General features: G+C 35.5%; 1 protein-coding gene and 1 long non-coding RNA gene across 2 annotated transcripts in view; both read left to right on the plus strand.

Moving 5' to 3' along the window:
• Positions 1 to 546: 546 nt before the first annotated feature.
• On the plus strand, positions 547 to 14,114 carry LOC149806017 (uncharacterized). Its single transcript, XR_016419840.1, has 5 exons — positions 547 to 662; positions 4,420 to 4,524; positions 4,995 to 5,074; positions 7,093 to 7,160; positions 13,672 to 14,114. It is a non-coding gene; the product is annotated as an uncharacterized LOC149806017 (long non-coding RNA).
• Positions 14,115 to 17,804: 3,690 nt separating this feature from the next.
• The window catches only part of LOC149806018 (uncharacterized), a 55,955-nt gene continuing 48,517 nt past the window's right edge, over positions 17,805 to 25,242 (plus strand). The window contains exons 1-2 of the mRNA XM_089934996.1: positions 17,805 to 17,852; positions 21,980 to 22,028. Coding sequence (XP_089791122.1) covers positions 17,805 to 17,852; positions 21,980 to 22,028 — 97 coding nt within the window. The remainder of the gene's footprint in view (positions 17,853 to 21,979; positions 22,029 to 25,242) is intronic.

Genomic DNA, 25,242 nt, shown 5'->3' on the forward strand with positions numbered 1-25,242 from the left:
GCGGGGGGGGGGGGGGGGAGGCAGAACAATGTCGCATGATTCAGAAAGCATGGTTGAGTGACAAGATATTCAGTGGTGGCGGGAGGGGGAATGGGGCAATTTTTTTTTCTTTTTTTTTGGGGGGGGGGGAGCTGATATTGTCAAAGTATCGCACCTTCGTCTTAGTGCTACGGAGGCAGTTCATCACAAAACCTATTGGAGGTGGGGGATGGAGGTGTTGGCAACTGACATAACTGTTTTCTATAGCAAAGTATGGGCGCCACAAAAGAACATAGCCCCTGTGCGTTTCAGTAGCGGTGACAATAAGGGGCATCGCTCCTGGGACCGTTATGTTGCTACTGACAACATGCCAGTAAGAAAGTTGTTTAAATCGTGCGAATATTAAGTGTTACGCAACGTCTTCACCGTTTGTTTCATCAATGGAATGTTCGAGTCTTCGTCGCGACTGTTTTACGTTTAAGTGGAGTGTGCTCAAAACACCAAAAGAATTTGCTTTGAAGTTGTCTCCCTTTGGTGACTCTTGCAGGTTCGCACTGTTGCCAATAGATTTAGCATAAGATAAACAAAATACAGTTTTAAATGTTAAACGATTTTGACGGTAGAAATAATGGGGACTGACATGCTTCGAGAAATCGCATGAAGTCCTGGCTTGCACACTAGAGGTAAACATTTCGCTGCAATACAGATATGATATCAGTTTATTGTCTTAGTAAATAAACCTGCAAACAAATACAGGTACTATTGTCGTAGGCGGTTGTGTAAGCCGCATATCATTTTAAATTACATTTCTGGGATCAAAGTGACATTTATTTTATCACTTTAAACATAATCAAGATTTGTATGCTTTCACATACATAATTTTAACGAAGTGAGCTAAATAATTGTTTATCGTGTTAGTCATAGAAAGTTTTGGAAAAATCGTCGACACAGTATTGGATGATCAGTATCAATTACAATGAAAGTTGTAATAAATGATGCTTAAGTTATGATCACTATTATTTTATCAAAATATACCTGTTTGGAAAGATTTACCTATTGCCTTCCAAGGTTTTAGAAGAAAATATTTGATTGATCATGGAAGTATACCATATATTAGAATAACACTCTACATATAATAATTAATTTTGTATTAATGTGTAATTTCTCTATGAAAATTTTTCTCTAGTTGCTAACAGCAAATCTCGTCTAGAGAAAAAGTATTTTTTTAAAAAACATATCTCAATCATCTCATTTTCTCATTGATAAATAATTAGTCATATTTGGCCAGGATAGACATTGTCTATGAGAGAGAGAGTAGAGAGAGAGAGAGTTATGTGCAAAACTACTTTTAATATGGCCAAAGAAAAAAAATATGTTTCTAGTCTGCTGACAGTCCTTGTTTCTCCTTGCTGACCCTAGCACTTTTTCCCAGTGGTTAAATTTATTAAAAAAAGATATATATGTTGTTAAAAAAACCCAACCCCATCCGTCAAACTAACCAAACCCTGCATATTTTGATTTTACAATGAGTACAATAGGAAAGACATATTTTCTTGTTTTGCCCAAACGGTTTGAGAGCCTCTAATTTCTTGAGCATTTTTCCACACCCCATAATTTAAATAATCTTCACAATTTTTTTTGATGGCTGTATCAGTTTCTTTAAAACTGTCTGCCATTTGTGTTTTAAGATAGATATTATTTGGACTGCTTTATTAATCTAATTCATCTATTGTAGATAATTCAGCAGTCAGTCTCATAAATAAAATGAATGCACCTAAAGAACAAGATGAACAAACAGAGGTATTTTAGATGCAGATAAGTGGATAAGTGAAAGAGCAAATATAAGAACGACTGATTGAAAGAATGAACAAATGAACAAGGAATGTACAAAAAGAGAGACATATATAGAATTACGAAAGATATGAATTAATAGATAAATGAAAATAATAAAGAAGAGAAATAAATGATCATTACAAGAATAAGATTATAAGATGAGATAAAAACTTCTTATTGTATTCACAAAATGATACATCATTTGCTGATGGACATTTAAACTCCAGTAAAACCACAAAGGAGATTTAGCTTCCTCCACCTCTTAGGGTGCAAAGGATCATTTTTATGCACAAAGTCAGTGCCGCATCCACCTGCCTAATATAAAAAATCATAAAAAATTAAATGCAGAAATGAGGTCCAAAAGGTCCATATTTTGGGTTAGCTATATTTTTAAAAAAAACATAAGAATATTGTTCATTTGACCTAAGAAGTCAATTGCAGTTCATAGCAAAAGAAGTTTATGCACCCCAACTCCAAATTTATATCTACATTTTTCATGTCTGAATTTCATATTTGACACCAAGTGATGTTCAGAGTGCAAACACAAGCCCTTTTCCTAGGTGATAATTTTGAAAAACATCGTGTACTAGACCGCTTGATGCAATTCAAAATAGTTGCCATCCAAACTATTTTTGAGATATTCTACTTGCCATGAACGCACATGTCTACTGCTGAGTGACCTGCTCTTTTTACTATACTATTGGTATTTTTCACTGTATTCATACTGCAAAGTAACTATGGGAGGTGTACATACCTCTAGAACCAACACAAGCCCGAAACACCTAATTCACAAATATATTCATATTGTTCATTTTTAAACAATAATTGCTGAAAAAGTCACATCATAGCCTTTAAGCTCAGGAATTTAATAGTGGCCAATTTATGAAACTATCCCCTACTAAGCATTACCTATTTCTCTAAGGCATTTATGATCAGGAAATGTACTTGAAGAAGAAGAAACCAAATTTTGGAGTAAAATCTGTTTCTATGATAACACATACCCAGTCATAATACAGATACACCAGCTGGTCTCCCTGTAGTTACATCTTACTAAGAGAGCATGTATTCTTCTCAATAGTAATTGCTGTATTAGTGGAATGTGGTGCCAGGTCCTGTATCAAGAGGAGGTCACTCTGTCTGACAGCCACATGTGGGAAGATAACTTTTAACTTTCATAGCTACACATTTTACCCTGTGTTACGTGTTTAGGCTCTTTCAAACAGTAACAAGAAAAGAGTGAAGATGATAAGCTTTGTAAAAGTTAACAAACGATTTTTTTCTCTAGAAAAACAAGGTAAAAATGAGAAAAAGAAGTTTTGATTTTACGAATCAAATCCAAAAATAATCCAAGAATAATCAAAGAATTAAGAAATAGATGTCCTAGTAATAAAAAGTCCTAATGAAATTGAGTTTGAATCCCAATGAAATCCAAAATGGAAGGCGATGATGTATGCTGTGGTCATACTGTGTAAACAGTTCCTTGTTGAATCACAGAAGATAATATTCCAGTGTTTGAATTATGTGTAAATTTCAATAGCTGTCCTTGTCCAAGAATTAATTTAGAGCACAAGTATTTCCAGGAAAAAATAATCAGTTGGAATCCAAATAATTTGAAGAAAACAAAATAATTAGCCCAAAAATGGGTCATAACATAAAACACTTTAACTTCTCAAGTGTTAAGGCAAGTAATGACTATTCTTTCTCAAAACATCAATAATAAATCTAGCTACAGTGTAAAACAGATGCCTGGATGTGGGTCAGTCCTCTGGAAAAACCTAATTGATACATGTTATTTGTGACGTACTCCAAGTATGGCCTCGATTTCACTTATGAATCTTACTCTGAGAAAGAATAAAAATAAAAATAAAAAAAAGTTGTGTACCACAACTCTTACTGGTTCTGAATCAAGGTCAGGAACTAGGTCAGCATTAGATACAAAGTTTCTATTTTTAGTTGTTTACAAAAAAACAGAACTGAACAATATTAAATCCAGTAAATATTTTACATTATAATAGCATGTAATGGAATAATTTTAAAAAAAGTAACAAACAAACAATTAAATTAAATCAAATATAAATTAAATCAAATATACATAACACCTGTGAATGCTGGATTTGTGAAGTAGTTGTTGTCCTCTAAAATATTACTTTCAGGTATGTATTATCAAACAAGCATATTTTATTCCAAAATTGTTTACTCAAATTTTGAAAAGTTTTAGAAACTGACAAACAAATAAATTGTTCTAGTAGCAGTTATCAAATATCAGTTACCTACATTTTTATTGGCAATTATAATAATGTAAGAAGATACAACTAGCTGTTTAAGAAAATTAAAAATATACAGTTTCATGTTTATTTGAAAGCATATGGTCCAAATACATAGCATGATGACCAAAACGTGCAGACATAAATATTAATAAAGGTAATATACTCAGTATCGAGGTTGAGTTTTACCTGTCTCTGATTAGCTATGTTGGTTCCAGTTATTAATCAGTTATTAAACATATGTGAAAAGTAATGTTAGCAATACATGAGAGATGAATACAAATATTGTATGAAATCAGCATTAAAAGGTTTTATCAAAATGGCTTCCTTTCATATTTTCAAGGCAACCTGGATTATTCTGGGGACCTATAAGTAGTAATTCTGTTACTGGAGGAAATAATCTAGTCAAGAAAGATGGCATCCAAAGCCAACCAGAAGGTCAAGCAAGGTAAGACCCTCTACAGAGAAAGTTGAATTTCAGTTACAATAAATGACACTGAAAATGAGTTGCTTGATTGTGGTTTTAATTGCATGACATGTATGTTCTTTATAAAGTACTCTATTCAAATTCATAATGCTCATGCTCAGGAAGATCTTTGGTTGTCATGTTTTTATGCAAATAACTGAAATAATGGAAAATCGTTATTAATGAAAAATGCACACTATGTATATAAACTGTTTACATCGTCATGTAGTTGTAACAGTGCCTGAACACTTATCAAGGTTTAGATGAAATTGATATTGTGTATAGAAATGTTTCTCTTTGTCCATGCACACATGTATGTGACTTTTTGTACAGGTTTGATTTGCATGTTATTCCTACATTGTGGAAAAGTGTAATAAGTTGAAAAAATTCATTTGCTTTAATAATTCAGTGTTTTTGGTAAGTTTTATTACTGATGCATTTACTTCTTTCAGATCTTGGTCCAGAACAGATGAAGCCAATTCTTCCTAGAAGGATTTCGTCTTTTGCTTCTGAACTAATTGGACATGGAGGGGTACAGAGGGATTCCTTGTCACTCTTTTTCCAATCTACATCTCTATTGACTATTAAACTAAGGCTAGAACTCTTCCCAGCAAAAGTCTTCATGTAACAGACCATGCATAATACGTATAAAGTCTTCACATAGCAAACCATGCATTATATATATAAAGTCTTCACGTAGCAAACCATTCATAATATGTATAAAGTCTTCACGTAGCAAACCATGCATAATATGTATAAAGTCTTCACTTAGCAAACCATGCATAATACATTTATGTATAAAGTCTTCACGTAGCAAACCATGCATAATACATGTATGTATAAAGTCTTCATGTAACAAACCATGCATAATATGTATAATGTCTTAATGTAGCAAACCATGCATAATATGTATAAAGTCTTCACATAGCAAGCCATGCATAATATGTATAAAGTCTTCACTTAGCAAACCATGCATAATACATGTATGTATAAAGTCTTCATGTAGCAAACCATGCATAATACATGTATGTATAAAGGCTTCATGTAGCAAACCATGCATAATATGTATAAAGTCTTCACATAGCAAACCATGCATAATATGTATAATGTCTTCATGTAGCAAACCATGCATGCTATGTATAAAGTCTTCACATAGCAAACCATGCATAATATGTATAAAGTCTTCACTTAGCAAACCATGCATAATACATGTATGTATAAAGGCTTCATGTAGCAAACCATGCATAATATGTATAAAGTCTTCACTTAGCAAACCATGCATAATATGTATAAAGTCTTCACTTAGCAAACCATGCATAATACATGTATGTATAAAGGCTTCATGTAGCAAACCATGCATAATATGTATAAAGTCTTCACATGGCAAACCATGCATAATATGTATAAAGTCTTCACTTAGCAAACCATGCATAATACATGTATGTATAAAGTCTTCATGTAGCAAACCATGCATAATATGTATAAAGTCTTCACGTAGCAAACCATGCATAATATGTATAAAGTCTTCACATGGCAAACCATGCATAATATGTATAATGTCTTAATGTAGCAAACCATGCATACTATGTATAAAGTCTTCACATAGCAAACCATGCATAATATGTATAAAGTCTTCACTTAGCAAACCATGCATAATACATGTATGTATAAAGTCTTCATGTAGCAAACCATGCATAATATGTATAAAGTCTTCACGTAGCAAACCATGCATAATATGTATAAAGTCTTCACATAGCAAACCATGCATAATATGTATAAAGTCTTCACATAGCAAACCATGCATAATATGTATAAAGTCTTCACGTAGCAAACCATGCATGCTATGTATAATTTACAGCAGAGAAAAATTATGGTATGAAACATGGTTATTCTAAAATAATCAAATTTCATGCATACAAATGGTAAAAACAGCAATAAAATAATTAGAGTTTTTCAGTAATAATATTAAAAAATTAAAAAAGGAAGCTTAACTAATTAATTTCTTGTCTGGGTAGGAAGGTCACCAAATACAGACATGCACTCTTAATTGATAAGGTGATGTAGCTGGGAAATTTTAGACAAATCATTTGTTTTAAGAATTCAGAATTTTTTCATTACAAACTACTTATTTTCATCATGGTTTTCTGAAACATATCTTTGTGTCTGTATGTAAATTTGTGAATAGGTTGTTTTCACACAAGGATCAATGCTTGATAGGTACTCTATAGACTCCTAAGTCCAACTGCAAATAAAATAAACTCTGATCTGCTATCACATAATTTGCCTGCAGATCAGGGTTAATATTGTTTGTTTTGTTGATTACTCCTAAAAATTGGATAGACCCAGAGCCAGCCAATACATTATATTATGGCAGATCTGGGTCTGTGCAGTTTGCCTTTGAACTTATAAGCAAGTATATATGGGATTTAGATTCTTGTTTGTGGTAATCTCCGATAATTGTTACCCTATGAAGAATATTCAACAATCAGCAATTTAAATTAAATTACCCTGCTGTAACGGATATCAAATTTGTTTGTATTGTTTCAACAGATTAACTTATCAACACCATCAAAAGAGACAAAATCCACGAATTTAAAAGCACCAAAGAAGTCTGTAGGGTGAGTATTGATATAGGATGAAAATTTCTTAGTGACATGAAGAAAAGTACCACTTAGCAACTTTTATACCACACAGATATCATTTAGTGATGTTTAACATGTACATCCAGAAATGCTTATTGTATGCACTGGCTGTTAATTTTCTTAAATTGGAAAATGTATATTGCTGTGCAGTGTTATGTGTTTAGGCTCTAAAAAAAAAGTAACAAAGAAAGGGTGAAAACAACAAGCTTTGAAAAATATAACAAATAATTTATTTCCCTGGAAAAACACTGTGAAAATAAAAAAAAAGAACTTAGTTTTTAAGAATCAAGTCCAAAAAAAATCCAAGAATAATCCACAAATTAAATTTTAGAAGTCCTAGTAATGAAATGTTCTAATGAATTCAAGTTCGAGTCCCTATGAAAAATCCTAAATGGAAGGAGATGACTTATACTGAAGCCTTTTATATTACAGATGTGTCTACAGTTCTTTGTTGATTCACAAACAATATTCCAGTGTTTGAATTTCCAAATAAAATTTAAAGATGTGTCTTTGTCCATGAATTTTATATGAGCACTCAAATATTTCCAGGGAAAAGAATCAATCTTTTAGAATCCAAATAATTTGCATGAAAATTAAAATATTAACTCCAAACTAAACTGGTCACAACAAAGCGGACACCTTACGTCCCAGTGTTTAGAGGCCCATCTGACTAATTTCTCTATAGACAAAGGTTATACAGTAACCTGAGGTGCAAAACAGATTCTCAGATGAGGGTCAACCCTCCAGAATTTCGAGAACATTGTCAAAGTATTTACATCTAAAGTCACATAGTCCCAGTCAGCCTTGATTTCACTATTATCATTCACACATTAAGAATGAATTTAAAAAAGGTGTTGTTTACTTAATTCTCAATCAAGGTTAGGAACTAGGTCAGCAAAAAAGTAAAAAGTTCTATTTTTAGGTGTTTTCGACTAAACAATCATTTCAAACTAATTTCTGGAAAGTATCAAATTCCAGTAAACAAAATTACATTACTGAACATGTAATGAAATAAAAATAAAAAGATTGTAAAACTTACAATCAAATTAAGTCAAATATAAATTAAATCAAATTTATATAACAGCAGAAGCATTCAGTTATCATCACTGTACCTATCTGTCCACACTTTTTCTCCAGCATATCTATGCAGACATTTCTTAGATTGGTATTTCTGTCCAGATTTTTGTATGTGACAGGTGTCCATCACAATATGTAATAGTAAGGGTTTCATCATTGTTTCCTACATTTTTGCAGTAATATTAATAATAATAATAATAATAATAAAGACTTTATTTTCAGAGGGTGACTTAGTTACAAATGAGAAATAATCTAACTTGAGGTCCTATTATGTACCTATAAAATACAAGAAAATATTATGTTCACACATACAGACACACATACAAATATAAGCAAATAAACAGTATACCAACAATTATTCACACAAATGATACATAGCTGCAGAAATGAAAATGAAGCACAGGAGGTGGGTGGTGTAACATGTACTTTATTAAGTACACCATTACTTTAATAAGTACAAAATGTTTGATATTTTTTATAATATCTTCCATCTAATACACTTACTGTGGAAGGAAGAGATGCATGGAGCTGATTTCATAACATGTGGAATGTTATTCCAAACAAGAGCACCTGAAAATTGAAAGTTATTTTTGAATATCTTCTTTTTTGGTTAGTGAGTACTTTAATATTTTGCCCTTAGATTTGATGTACCAGTAGATTCTCTTTTCTGGAAAATGGTATATAGGCAAATATTATTTTGGCCTTTCTTAAAAATATTCTTTCATGTATTGGTAATTCTTTGAATGTTAGCATTGCAGTTTGAACATTTTCTGTTTGCTGATCAAGAGTTATTTTACATACCCTTTTCTAGAGTCTTGAAAAAGTTCACATATTTGCAGCAGTTATGTTCCCCCAATAATATTACAGTGAAGATGCAGTTGAATGTAACTTTTGTACAAAGTAATTCTGTTATATAATGGAATGAAGGCCTAGATTTTCTCTAGGAGTCAGAGATAAGAATTTATTTTCTTTAAAATATAATTTATATAATGGGACCATTACAAGTTAATGACAACTAATATTCCAAGAATTCTATCTAAACATGTCATTTTCAGATGAGTGTTATCATAGAGAACATGCAGCATATCAGTTTGCAGTCTTGTTCTTTTCTGTCATGTAGTTATCAGTAAGACTTATGTTTTGTCTGTATTGAGGATCATACCATTTTCCTTGCACAAATATTTATGAATAGAACAAATAACAAGGGCCTCAAGATAGAACCTTGTGGCACTCAGTAACTTATTATTTTAGATTCAGGTAGGTGTCCATTTAATGTTACCTGTTGAGACCTATTGCTCAAGTAGGACATGAACTACTTAAGAGTATTTTGACTACATTGACAGATTTTTAATGTTTCAAGAAAAATTTTATGATCTAGTAGGTTAAAAGCCTTTTAAAAATCAATCATTACAGTACCAACTAACTTTCCTTCATCTAAGGCTTTTATCCACTTTTCAGTCATAGAGATAACTGCAGTTTCACAAGAATGATCTTTTTGAAAGCCATGCTGATTTTGATGAAGTAGAGTGTGATTATTGAGATAGTTCATAAAAGAACTGTATACATGCTTTTCTAGTAATTTGGAAAGGGATGGAAGAATTGATACTGGTCTAAAGTTGTTTGCATCCTGTTTTGGTCCAGCTTTATTTACTGGTGTTACTTTGGCAGTTTTCCAAGATTGGGGAAATTGATTTGTTCTTAGCCTGTGATTACTTAGAAAGGTAGTACTATCAGCAATAGCAGATGCAGCTATTTTAAGAAGTCTTGAACCTATAATGTCGAGTCCTGCAGATTTAGAAGCATCCATGTTTTTTCCAGATTTAAAATTTCTTTGTGAACAAAATCTTTTTAGTTTGGAATGATCAGAGTCTAACTTTTGTTCTGTAATATGAAGGCAACGATTTCAAAGAATTCATTGAAAATATTTGCAATGTCATAAACATGATTACCATCATTCATTAAGGATGATATGACTGCCTTATGTTTGTACTTCCTGTTCTAAATGTTTTAAAAATTTTCCAGATACTTTTAAGGTTGGTTTTTTTTTTTTGTTATCAAGAATTCTTTGGTAGTTGTTTCTCTTTGTTTGCATACTCTATTTCTCCAGATTTTGTATTCATCTTCATTACCTACAGATTTTAATTGTCTCATCTTTTCATAGTATATAAAATTTATGTGGTGACCCAGCCAGGTTGTTGATCTTACTCTATGTGCCTTGAAAGGTACATGTTTATTAAGAACTTCCAAAAACAGATCCAACCAAATGCTTAAAATATATCCAGTGTCATCAAAAGTTTGGTAGTATCCCAAGGGATTTGCTCTGAACCCTATAAGAAATTATCATTATTGAAAGCTTTAAAAGTCCTGTATGTGATAGATTTATGAAGATTCTTTTCTCGCACATTTATGTTACGTTTCTTTTGAGATAAATTGCAAAATGATCGCTTAAACCAATTTCTGGAACAGAAATTCTTGAAATATTTTTTAAATATTTGTATTGTCTGTAAGTGTTGTTGAATTGGATATTAATCTAGTGGCTTCATTGACTAATTGCAAAATCTCCAAAGGTTGAACAAAATCCAACTAATGTTTTTTTTATTTGTTCAATTAGGAGATCCATATTTATGTCACTTAATATGTGATATTTTTCATTTTCATTTATAATTTTTTTTATTTGAATTCAAATTCTTCATTCCAATACTAGAAAGAATTTGGCTTTTTCTGGGGTGATCTGAATCCATAGATTCAACATTTTCAGATTCAAGACCATTCTTGACATAAGCTATGAGACCCCCCCTGCCGAATCCTGTCTCTGTGAACTGTTTTGTCATATCTATCAGCGCAGAGAAAATTGTCAGTTTGACTTTCAGTCAGTTTTGTTTCTGAGATGTCAAGCAAATGTACATCATTATTTGGAACGATTAAGATGAGTTTAACTTGATCTGTTATCCCTCAGATGGCCTTGAATATTTATATGACCTATATTGACATCTTTTCCTGAAATGTTTAAATTCATAACTTTAACAGGATTGCAATTACTCTTTTGGGCATTCAAGGAGACATAAGTATTTCTACAGAAATTTACATTGTTTTGTTTCTACAACATTTACATGGTTTGTATTGCTGTCATTTTTATCCTTGTTGCTCTTTTCAGACCCATTCTTGTGCATAGTTAACGTAGCTTTTAAAAAAATTTCAGTCATATTGCTACGATGTCTGCACACACATGGCAGTTTATAGTGATGTATAGCACTGGGGCATCATGCCGCAGACACATAAGTCTTTGGTATGACTCGGCTGGAGTTTGAACCTGCAACCTCCCGCATCTAAGGCGGATGCTGTAACCACTAGGCCACTGGAGCAGTCTTGTTTAATACATTTCACCAAGTTGTAGCTCTCATTTTCTTATTAGTTTAAGATTTTTGTGTAGGCACATGCATGTGACCAATAAAGTTAGCAACTTTTTATGTTTTGATTTTGTTTGGCATGCAAACTGCCATGGTCATTTTGATTTACCAAATTGAAAGTCAGTTTTGTAGCATTTCCAGTAATACATGTACTGTCATAATAAGTTGTTTTCCCTTTTTGTATAAGATCTTTGAATAAATGATTATTATTAGGATATTTAAGGAACAAAATTTAATATTTTGTTACCGTTTGATAGATAAATAGTGGCAGGTCTAGGATATTTTCTGCAGGGATTCACTTTTGAGCAGGGATGACTTGTTGTATTTAAAGACCAACAATCCCAGTTTTTCAGCAAAAAAGACAGGAAAAGGGTGGTCAGATGTTGCTTTCATGTCTACAATGGCTACCTATATAAAATATATTCGTCATTTTAAAGGAAATCATGACATACACACCTCTCCCTCAATAACTTGTGCACAACGAGGTCCACAAACATAAACCACACTTTAAGTGAGGGTGTGAGTTATTGAGAGACATCCAAAAATGTACAATCCCATCAATAATAATTATTAATAACGTGCTTTTTCTAATGAAGTTGTTCGTTATTCTGTATAAATAACATTTAGTTTCAAAATATCCAACATGTGAAAGATCATTTCACCTGGTTTCAACAACTATCACATGTACACAAAAACATCAGTGTATTACATCACTGCTTTTTGTTTTTTTTATTAGTCTGGGTCCCGGAGTGGTATTTAATCATATAGTGCCAAGTTGGGAGTCAAAGTAGCATGGAATTAGACTAACCGTTGATACACTGCCAAACAAGTATCTTTTTTAAAAAAATCTAACAACATTTATTTAATGAGACAATTGTCCACGTCAAAACTCAATTTTTGCATTGTTCAATTAGTACAATATTGATGTCACGATTTCATTGGAAGTAATAGTGAAAGTTCTTATAACCCTCGAGGCTATCTCTAATTGCCAGTTCAGGAGTTCTCTGAAACTTGGTGGCCCATAATGGCCGTATCTGTGCATCCAAGCTCTTTATTTTCCAGAGTATTCATTTCGCTTGGTTGCCTTGCTATCTTTGATCACAGTTATGAATGAGTCTAGTTTAATTATGTTACATACACAGTAACATTTGTAACAGTGCTCGATTGATCAACTGAAATGAGTTCACCCGATACACAACCGTGGCCGCTTGATTTTAAGTATGTAGGGTTTGCATGCCTTTTAACTTTTCTTTTATTCCACCTTCTTTATTTGATTTGAAAGATGCAGTTAACATGGTAATGCAAAGGAGGCTTGCTTCTATATCTGCATCAATACGACAAATACTTCCCCAAGTCAGTTATCAAAACATGGTTGGCACTTAATTAGGTTCTCAGAGAAACACTTGCAGACATAGTTGTTATGGTAGATTGACACATTTTACGTTTCAATACACGTTGCATTTATAATGATTACATTTAAGAGAAACAAAAAGATAGAATTAAAACACAAATTTCACTTAATAAAAATTATTTAATTGGCATTTAAAAATTAATGTACAGCTTGCAAAAGGCATAAGTGACATTTTCATTGACAGAAATTTCCTTGAATGTCTTTAATTAGGGTGCACTAAGAATGTTGTTTGGAAGGAAAATATAACCAATTATATGACTTCTAATTGAAAGTTGATATTTTCAAAATGTTGATTAAAATGTCCAGATCCTATCTACTGTTTTCGACCATAAAATGAGCAATATATCAATGTTTCAGTTACCAATTTTGATCTTGATTTTCTTCAGGTTCATGAAATAGGGATAAATTTTTTTGGTATTTTCTGGTTTAAAAAATGGAATTCACGCCTGACCCCATGTTATAAGCGGGTTCATATGTTGTCAGGGTGCAAGTTATCGAGGGAGTGGTGTATATCTGTAAAGATCTTTCTTCAGATTCTATCTCTTTTTTTTGTTGTTGCGGTAAATATTGTATATTTTGCATGTATATTCAGGAGTACCATGACAAAGAAACAAGCAGTGATCACTAAACCATTATTGACGGATCCCAAGGGAGCAAAAAAGGGTAAATATAATAAATAATTTACCTCGCAAGTTGTATTATTGTTAGCATTTATTCAGATTAACAGTCACATGCCATCAGGGGTGCAAAAGTAATAAATCAGTTTGCTTGTTGACCATAGCTAACACTTTTATAAAATTGCAGTAAAATCCAAACTTTTCGCAATACTTGAATAAAATCTTCTGCAGTTAATATAATTTTTTTCTTGCCAAGTAAAGTTTATCACTAACCTGTGTTGCTACATCAAGCTTTGTTTTTTTTTCAGTCCAGATGGCTGCTTGTTGTAGCTTGTAAAGGAAATGTTTTCTTATTGAAAAAATGAAAACATGATACTTTTCATACCATTTTCATTGACTAATTATCATAACTGTTAGAATTAAAGGCTATTTATATTTTATTTATTGTTTCCTGTGTTGTCTCAGCACTAAATAACCTTCATGCATATGATACGCTTTAAAACATCAAACAAACAAAAAGTATAGTGAGAATAGAATCTAAAACCTCAGTTTGAGCAATACATAGATTTACATTCATACATAGGGACACACACATGGTGTGTAAACCTCATTTTGAGAGATACATAGATTTACACTCACACTTAGGGACACACAGAGGGGTGAGTAAAAATGGTCTCTAAAACCTTTGACAGACACATAGTAGGAGTTGATCAACTTCAGTATAATGATTTTTGAGTGAATCTCATTACATTAATCATTTTTATGCTCTTGTGCACATCCATTCATGTCTACACCCCAGATTGACCTTGATATTAAAGTTTGTATGTACTTTTTGCAAGTTAGTAAAAATACAACCTTGGCCATCTGTTAAGCCAATGGTGTCCAAGCTTATGATATTGTACTGTTTTTATTTGTGCTTATGTGTATTTTGTGTGTATGAGTACATACATAACATATATATACATATGTATACACTAGTGTATTTTTCTTATTAGGGTGCATTTTCATTTTATTATCTTCATGCTTTATTATCAGGGATATAGTGAATCCCACTTCATCCATTCTTTCCTTATGCCTATGTCCATGACTTGTTACCTCTACCCTCCTCCTAAACAGGGTTTCAAGGGTTGTCATCGCCGGGGGCAGATGTGGGAGATAAGCACCCACTTCCTTTGGAAATCTCCCAATAGCTTGCTTTTGATAGAGCCTCTGACAACCAAATCCAGCTCCAGGCCTTCATGAGTGGTGGGACCTGTTTAAACTGACTGGAGAAGGGATGACAGGCGAGTTTCTGGAGCCTCAAAACCAGATGCTTTGGGCAGATGGGGCTCGTTAACCTTGGGTGGTCACCCATCTAGGAGACGGTAAACTCCGATTTCAAACCTTCGCTGCCTTGCAACTATACCCTCTCATGGGAAAGGCTAAGGGAGTAAGCCCCAACAGAAAATCCGGAGACGGAGTCACTAAGGTGACTTGGCATTGATTTCAGTGTTATCTCGGCAACTCCTGTGACACAGCTGGTGCCATGACGTATTGGCTTGTCCTTTCCCTTGGATCCATCAGCTGCGTGGAGATGGGGGATCAGCTGCATGGGCAACAGTTGATTCTCCATATCACCCTGCCCAGGCTTGTGCCCTGAAGAGGACACTCCAGCTTTGCTCCACAGCGTAGACACAACACGGGAAGCAGCAGTTTACTGGTTATAAGTCACTGCTCGACTGGCGTAGAGCCAGACGCCAGGGGTTGCTTCTGATGGTGGGAGAGACCAACATGTTTCACTGGACAGCTACTGCCCGCCTCAAACTAGGCAGCCCCCAGCCAGTAAGGTACCATTCCGCCACAGTTTGCCTGCCTTACTGGGTGCGTAAGGCTTAAGGTACACAAATACCTGACAAGTGGACTGCAACTACTGCACCAAGAAAGAACAAAATAAAAATAAAAAAGAAGACTTCAATCCTCAAGCTAGGTACACCGCTCCCTCGATAACTTGTGCCCGGATAACTCGCGATCCCGCTTATAACGCGGTGTCCGTCTTGGTTCCCGATTTTTTCCAGAGAAAATGTATTTAAAATATCTTTCAAATATGCTGAACATGAAAAAATTACGATAAGAATTGATAAATTAAACCTTGATACATTGCTCGTTTTATCATCGAAAATGGTGATTAATGCCCATAAAAATATAATCCATATTTTGAAATTTGCAAGTTCTAAAGAAGAATTAATTGCAGAGATCTCGAAAATGCTTAATTACGCATATTTGGACGCCAATTTTTGATCTGGGACGCAGAAAATCACTGAGGTGGGAGTCCTCCGTACGCATGTAATAGGTGACTGAAAGACTCTTTGATGTACTGTTGCCATTTTATGAGTACATTAAAAAAAAGAAGAACATGATGCGACAGCTAGGCGGCTAGTTCAAAGGCTTTGACTGGCGACCGAGTGAGAAAATGTACTGATATTTAGTGATTGAATTCAGAGGCAGAAAGACCCAGTTTTAAAATCCTAGCGAGACCTCTGTTTAAAGATATCATATATTATGTAACTTTTTATGATAAATAGTTGTCAGTATACTGTAAATAAACAGTCTGGTGAAATAGCGATCAATGAAAACTTCTGGTAAATGCTAACAGGTGGCAACAGAGAATGAAATAAACACCAATTAAACGTCTTCCTGTGTGAAAGTCACGTTCTAATCCTTTAATTCCGTTTCAGTGTAAACATTATAATCACAACATATTCTGTTCATTGAAAACATGAAAAGAGTCAATCGACCGTCACATCGAAACCCGTGAGTACTTCTGTGAGAACCTAATTACATGTACATGCCGGCTTTGTTTTGATCAACAACTTGGGGAAGTGTTTGTTGCAATAAAAAAAATCGATTACAAGAGACCTCGGGTGCTGGATTAAGGGTCTTGGAGCTGCCTTTGATGTAAAGCAAAACAGTAACAGAGACAACGACGATGATAGTGACTTCGAATGTTTCAGTGAAACTGATGTCATTAATGTCGAGGCTGTTTGGGAGAAATTCATACAGACTCATGGTGCTGAGATGGGCGTTTCTTTTGATGATATGGAGGAGTGGATTTGTGCTGACAATGATTGCCCCACAGCCGAATACATGTCAGATGAAATTATAATTATTTCTGTAGCGAACAAATTTGCAGCAGAAGACGATTCTAACTGGAGTAACACAAGTGTTGAAAGTGATGCAGACGCAGATGTTGCACCCCCACCCCTCTGCACAGGAAGCAATCAAATATTTTGATATTGCCATAAGGTGGCTGGAGATCCAAATTGTTGATTACATAAAGCTAATGCAGTTGCGAAATCTGAGGGATTTTGCTCGGCGGCAGAGAAACCAAGGAGTAACACACACACATAAAAAATAACTGATTTTTTCAAAAAGTGAATTGATATTTGTCAAGCGTGGCACAAACGGCAAGTATGAACTTGTTCTAATTTATGTTGTTTTAAATTTGTAGACTAATTAAACATGTTAGTACTGATTAACCCTTGTTTTTTTTGGTTTCCATTTTACTTCTATCACATTCAAATCTATCTATCTATCTATCGTTCGATCGACACTGTTTCTCGAAAAGAGTCGATCTTTTGTATATAAAAAAACGTCTAATTTGGATCAAACAATAAAACTAGAATGTATCCAATTCAACTTAAAAATTAGTGACGTAGTACACAATGTGTGAAGTGGTACACATGTTAAGCGAATGGAAACCACGTGGAATAACGTTTTCGATGATCACCTTAATATACTGTAATTTATCCTGAAATTAATGTTGTCCTATGAGGAAATAATAAAGTACACCATTATGAAGAGATATTTATTAACAGTTAGTCTCAGAACGATTATAAAGTGAGTATTCAACAGTATAATCTGCCTACCCCCCCCCCCTTATTTCTTCGTTATGTCGTCAATCACTATATTGGTTTTGGGCTTAGTTTATAGGTCCCTCGATAACCCGCGCCTCACTTATAGTGCGGTTGATGTTTCTGGCACTTAATTAGGTTTCTGGACCCCTATGTACGTGAGTTATCGAGGGAGTGGTGTACCTGGAATGTCCAGACCATGCTGACTGGGCTTTCAGATGATCTCCAGACAATCAGTGATGTTCGAAAGACTTCAGTCATCAACAACGAACTTGCAAGGCTCCAGGTCGACATCGCCTCACTACAGGAGACATGACTACCAGATTCTGGCTCCCTCAGAGAAAAGAACTACACATTTTTCTGGCAAGGAAAGAGCGCTGATGAAGCCAGAGAGTTTGGTGTTGGATTCGCTGTCAGAAACACTCTGCTGGGGATGATAGAACCCTGCCAACAAGGAAATGGAAGACTGCTATCCCTCTGCCTCCACACCACAAACAGGCCTGTCAACCTGATCAGTGTTTATGCTCCCACACTAAGATCCTCCACAGATACCAAGGATGAGTTTTACGATGAGTTAAACTCGCTCATCGACAAAATTCCCAAGGAAGAGAACTTGATTTTGCTGGGTGACTTCAATGCTAGGGTGGGTGCCAGCCATGACTCTTGGCCCTCCTGTCTTGACAAGTTTGGCATTGGGAAGATGAATGAGAATGGGCTGCACCTTCTAGAGATGTGCTCATACCACGACCTCAGCATCACCAATTCATTCTTTCAGACAAAGCCACAGCACAAAGTGTCTTGGAGGCATCCCCGGTCTAAACACTGGCACCAGCTGGACTTGATCATTACAAGACGGTCAGCCATGAAGGGTGTGCTTCTTACCCGTACCTTCCACAGTGCTGACTGCAACACTGACTACTCGCTGGTGTGCTGCAAAATGAAGCTTCAGCTGAAGAAGATCCACCACTCTAGGCAAGAGGGTCAACCACGCATTGATGTGAGTAAGACATCGTATCAAGACAAGGCTGAGGAATTCACCTATGCTCTTTCCAAGACATTTGATTCAGATCCCCCCAACGGCAGTGCCAAAGAAAGATGGGACCAATGATGCCCTCAACACCATTGAAAACCTCCCTCTCATGGCTGAACTGGACGAGAAACCTACTGTAGACGAACTAAAGAAGGCCTTAGAGAAACTGTCCTTAGGTAAAGCCCCAGGGAAGGATGGCATCACAGCAGAACTCATCAAGTGCGGATGTAGCGTGCTGCTCACACACCTGCACGACCTCCTCTGCCAGTGCTGGGATGAGGCTGCAGTGCCTCAGGACATGAGAGATGCTAACATCATAACCCTGTACAAGAACAAGGGTGACAGAAGCGACTGCAACAACTACAGGGGCATATCACTTCTCAGCATCGTGGGTAAAGTTTTCGCACATGTCATCCTGAACAGACTGCAGACGCTTGCTGATAGAGTTTACCCAGAGTCGCAGTGCGGGTTCCGTGCAGAGTGGTCCACAATCGACATGATCTTCTCTGTCAGGCAGCTGCAGGAAAAATGCAGAGAACAACTCAGACCCCTCTTCCTGGCCTTTATAGACCTCACCAAGGCATTCGATCTGGTCAGCAGAGATGGACTCTTCACAATCTTGGCGAAAATTGGTTGCCCTTCAAAGCTGCTAAGCATGATCCAGTCCTTCCATGATGACATGAAAGGCACAGTGCAGTATGATGGCTCAACATCCGACCCCTTTGACATCCGCAGTGGAGTTAAACAGGGCTGTGTTATTGCCCCCATGCTCTTTGGCATCTTCTTCGCAGTCCTGCTCAAGCACGCCTTTGGGACGTCCACAGAAAGGAATTATCAAGCACACATGATAAGATGGCAGACTGTTCAACCTGGCACAACTGAAGGCAAAGAGCAAAGTGCGTGAAGTAACCATCAGGGACATGCTTTTCACAGATGATGCTGGTCTAGCCACCCACACAGAAGCTGAGCTTCAGTGCCTGATGGCCAGCTTTGCTAAAGCATGCGATGAGTTTGGGTTAACCATTAGCCTAAAGAAAACAAACATGATGGTTCAGGATGCGGACCCCCCAAGCATCATCATCAACAACTACGAACTTGAGGTGGTGAGTCAGTTCATGTACCTCGGCTCTACCATCACCAACAACCTCTCGCTTGATGCTGAGCTCAACAAGCGGATCGGAAAGGCATCAACAACTCTCTTCAGGTTGTCGCAGAGAGTGTGGAACAACAGCATGCTGACCATGAACACTAAGATCACCGTGTACTGTGCATGCGTGCTAAGCACTCTCATGTACGCCATTGAAACCTGGACTCTGTATGCCTCACAAGAGAAAAGACTGAGTGCCTTTCACATGCAATGCCTCCAACGCATACTCAGGATCACTGGAGCGATCGAGTAACAAACAATGAGGTGCTCGAGCGTGCCAAGATTCCCAGCATGATCACACTCCTCCGCCAACGCCGCATCAGATGGCTGGGCCATGTACGTTGGATGGATGACAGATGGAACCCCAAAGACATCCTTTATTCGGAACTCGCCTCTGGCAAAAGGTCAATCGGATGGCCACATCTCTGCTCAAGGATGTCTGTAAGCACGACATGAAAGCCCTTGATATCGATGTCAACACCTGGGAAGAGCTCGCTCTAGACAGATCAAGCTGGCGACATGCTCTGATCACTGGTCTGAAAGCCGGAGAGGACAAGCATCGCTTGCTAGCTGATGAAAGACGATTGCAGAGGAAGAAGAAGCAGCTCCAACCAACACCAGACGCAAACTTCAAGTGCAGCAAGTACAGCAGGGACTGCCACTCCCACATTGGACTACTTAGCCACAGCAGACGCTGCACAACCACCAACCGGGACATCTCTCATGGGCGTAGTTCCATCGTCTCTTGAGACTAACGGATGCTAACACACCTCCAAAACACTAGGGTTGAAATTCACCAAACTTGGTTGATAGGCAACAAGCTGTGAAAAGTGGTATCAATTTTGGTCCATTCTCCAGGGAGTCCTCAGCAGGGGCACATAGGTTTTTAAAGATTCTTTTTTTTCAGGAGACTTTTACTTCTCTATTGTTGCAACAGTATCAACATAAGTAGTTTTCCCTTACCTACACAGCATACTGTACTTCTGGATTTAGTGACCCAAAAGGATGTGTTTTTCTTTTTTTAGATACTCATAACAAACATCCCCAAAACTTAACACATTTGCCCATATTAGCATAAAATTATGTGAGATACAAGGTTACAGAAGTTCATGAATTTCTGGCTAATACAATTGTTGATTTCCTCACCACACTGGAAAGCAGACTGAGATATGGGATCACACTATGCCTGTGATAGTGGGATTATAGCTTTCAGTCATTCAGATATCCCAGCAAATAGAATTAAAGAATTAGTCAGATCCAGGAACACAGCCAGAGAACCAGTCTACTAGTGAGGGAATAAAAACCAGAGTACTCATTTTGAGATGCACCCATTGGCCATTGGCTAGGAAATGAATTAAGTAATCTTCCCTTATTCATTTCAATAACTTCAGTCTGTGTACTGTTGTTGACAACAAAATATTGACTTTTATTTTGGTATCCTGTATTTAATTGCCTACTGACAAAATAGCATATTAACTTTAGGTGTGAGGCTATGTTATTAGGTGCAGACCAGGGAGTAATCCTGTTTAACAGCATGAGGCTCAAAAAGTTACTCAGGAACAGCTGTTTTTCCAGGCTGAATTTGTTTTTCTTTCTAACTCTAATCAATGGAAAAAAGTGTGGTTTGTATGCCAGTCTAATGCAGAATTATTGTTATTTTTTAATATGTTGGCATAAAGTTCTATGGAAATGAATTAGTTGGTGTTGGGGTAGTGTGTGTATCCATGACAACTATGTGCACCTCTGCATTCATTTTAGAGTCATTAGATGATGAGAAATTGCAATACATTTGATTATTTTTCTGGTCTTTTAGAACAAATACAAGTGAAAATGTGATTAAGTATGGAAAAAAAGACTTGTGAGGCTTTACTGCTGCCCAGTAGCTACTACTGTACTAGGATTCCCATACTACCAGGAAATTGTGAAAAAGTTGAGAGAAATGATATATTATTTCTCCAGCTAGGAAAAGTCCTTGAATTTTGTAAATATTGTGAATTTTGTAAATATTGATGAAAGTCAGGAAAAAACTAGGAATTTTCTGCCACCACATGATGACAGTAACAACCAGAACAGTTGTAGGTTGAAGTATGGATCATTTGGATGCTTGCTGTGAGCATATTTGCATGATCAATCCAAAAGCTCAGTTGATTAGATTTGTTTAATAGACTATTAGTCCACAGACAATTCCATATTGTTATCTTTTCTTATTTATGAAGACCAGTCTAGTGTCACAACAAGCCAACATGTATGTGATGTGTGATCTCAGTAAGTTTGAGAGGCAAATAATACAGTTTATATTCATCAGTTTATGTTTTGATATCTAAAGTTATCGAAACTGTATTTTGATAATGCCTGTAACTCAAAATAACAAGGTGTTTAATGTGGTGACCAAACAGGGCAGTGACAACTGATCCTGATTTTAGTACATGGTTCCCATGCCTTTTAAGGAAAAATTCCAGGTTTTTCCAGGGCAAAATTCAGTTTTTTCTAGGTTCACTTATGGCCATTACTGAATGGAACTAAAGATTGTTGTTGTTCTTGTTGTAGGGTTTAACACCATTTTTCAGCACACGATAGACTATACATGGTGGCCAGTATTAATGGTGGAGGAAGAACCTGGGAAAACCCGGAAAGAACCACTGACCCACGAGAAGCTACTGGCAAGCTTTCTCACATACCCACATTGGCCGAATCCTGGACTCAAACCCACGCAGGCAGAGGTGAGATGGCAGTGATCCGTAACGGAGAGAGCTTTAGACCACTCGGCCACTCGGGGCCCCGGAACTAAAGAACATTTCAGATTAGAATGTGTAGTCAATAACAGTTTCTGTTTCAAGATTGTCCCACAACAAATGAATCGGATATATAGCCATGTACTAAACCACAAAATGTATTATAAGAAACAATGACTGAAACTTGATGTAAGTTTGCAGGGTTAAATTCCTTTTCTAACAGACCCTCTATTGACCATGATTTTTCATCACAAATATCCATTTCAACAGTTACATTTGCTCTGCAGAGGAATAGTCAGCCACTTCCCGAGATGTGTGAAATTGACTATAGACTATGGTTTTGGTCACCACATTAACCACCTTGTTATTTTGAGTTACCTTTTCTAAATGAATTGGCTGGGTTGGAATGGTGTATACATATCATCACATTGAATGTCTATAATGTTTTGTCTGTTACCTCACAACAAATTCACTTTTTTTCATCTCAGATCTTTGCCATATCTTTTCTGCATTTACTCTTCTCATTGCACCTGACATGAAATTTATGAATGTTTTACAGTTTTTGTCACTTATAGTTTAACGTTTGTCATATGTTATTTTGCAAGGTGTTTTTTAAATGTCTTTGGTATTTGTCGGAGTGAATAGGTTGTCTCTCCCATTCAATTGTTTGAGAATGAGGTGCTCATCCCAGTTGAACTTTAACATTTAAATGGTACATGTATTTTTTACATTTGTATTATAATTAGGAACTGTGTGAAGAACTCAGTCTTTCATAAAAAAATTTAATTTTTGTGGATATATCATGTCATCTATATTTTAAATTTTTGGCTGAGATTACTCTGCTTCATGAATCAATACATGCAAGTAACAGACAAACATAATGCTAATTCTGTTTTGTAAGATAGAATAACGTTGAATTTCTCTCTACCTCCTTTGTTTGGAGTCACCAGCATGCAGATCAGCCTAAAAATAGTTGATATTAATCAGCCTTGGGAACTTGTATTGAACTTATTCCTCTATTTTAGGACCAGACAGAGAATCTGTTATTGTTTGTAACAAGATTGTATTTTACCATTTTTCTCATTTGCCACATCCTTGCTAAGAAATTTGTTTTCCTAGTTTGAACTGAAAATGTCTCCTATTAAAAAACCTAAAACTATTGGTTCTAGTCTTTACTTTTGTCATTTTTGTCACTGTAGTTTATGATATGAATTTCTAAGTGTGACTGCAGTATCTCTTTTGTACTGTTTAGAGTTATATTTCTGCATAATTTATGTTATATTTTTGAGTGAAGTGGAGTTAGAATCAGTGAGAGTGTAGCTAAGCACACTTTTAGCTGTTTAGGTTCCAGACCTCTGCATTCATGAATTTCTGAAGTGGCCAGTGATGCAAAGCTGAATGAACCTTTTATCTGCCACAAAGCCTCAATATATGAATCAAATAAACAAAAACTCATATTAGAAACATTTTAGGCATTTCAGATATAATTTTTACACATAAAATTGAAGAAACAGGATTGGGTCATTTGATATCTCTTCATAGATGCATATTTCATACATGTACATCTAAATAGCCAACACACTGGATAGTAAAATATATGTGAGACAAATCATTGCATGTGTTCAAGGTATACTTCTAGTGTGTGAGCACAATAAACATTTCTTGAAATGCAAGGTGCATTATCATCTGTTAGTATTTCATAAGTATTAATTATTTTCACTGAGAATATTGCCAGATTAGTAGTACATGGTGTGTAAAGTTGTCAATACACACAAATCTACAAAATTTATGTTCAGTATAGTTATCAGACCACTAATTATTTTACAGCCAGAGAATTAGTTTACTTGTGGGGGAATAAAAAAACATAGTACTTGTGCTAAATATTTGAGATGTGCTCGCTAGTAAATGGATATAAATTAATTCCATTATTCATTTCATAAACTTCATTTAGTGTGTTTATTGAAGAACAAAATATTTGTTTTTATTTTCATATCCTGGCACTGTACTATTACATTACTGCTGACAGCATAGCGTATGAGATCTTGATGCAAGGCTATGTTATTAGGTACTGATCAGGGAGTACCCATAATTAACAACTCAAGGCTAAAAAAAGCCATGAAACACCTGTTTTTCAGATGACAGTTTGTTTATAACTCTGATGAATGGAAGCATTTGTGGTTTTTATGCCAATCTAATGCATAAATCATTTTTATTTTTTAATGCATATTACATTAAGTTGTATTGGAAATGAATTATTTGTCTATAAAGGCCTTCATCAAAAAATGAAAACCTCATTTCAATAAATTTTCTAACAGTATTTGACAATAGACTGGTTAAATGGGAAAGCTGGCCTTATTATCAGTTTTGACACAAATTTCGATTCGCAGGACTGTCCCAGATCTTGTTGCCTAAGTGACATTTGTGATGTATTCTTACCGTACGTGCTTATTTAAAGAATCTACATGTTTTAATAATGGTTGTAATTAATCTGGTTTTGATCTAATGCTTATAAGTGGACAAAATCAGTATTATAATGTATACTTTGAATCTATCTACTGGAATATGTGATTTTCATATGATTTGTGTTGTGCTGAGAGACACTGCACATGCTACAGCCAGAAAAAATCTCACAGAAGTTTCAATTTTTTTTATATTAAATGAATTTGTGAATGATTTACAAAATACTTCATTTGAATGTGTCATTGTTAAAGATGTTCCTAAATTCCAACTTTTAACTCATTATGGCT

This window comes from Sinohyriopsis cumingii, chromosome 2 (assembly GCF_028554795.1).
Source record: "Sinohyriopsis cumingii isolate HCF-2022 chromosome 2, ASM2855479v2, whole genome shotgun sequence".
NCBI lineage: Eukaryota > Metazoa > Mollusca > Bivalvia > Unionida > Unionidae > Sinohyriopsis > Sinohyriopsis cumingii.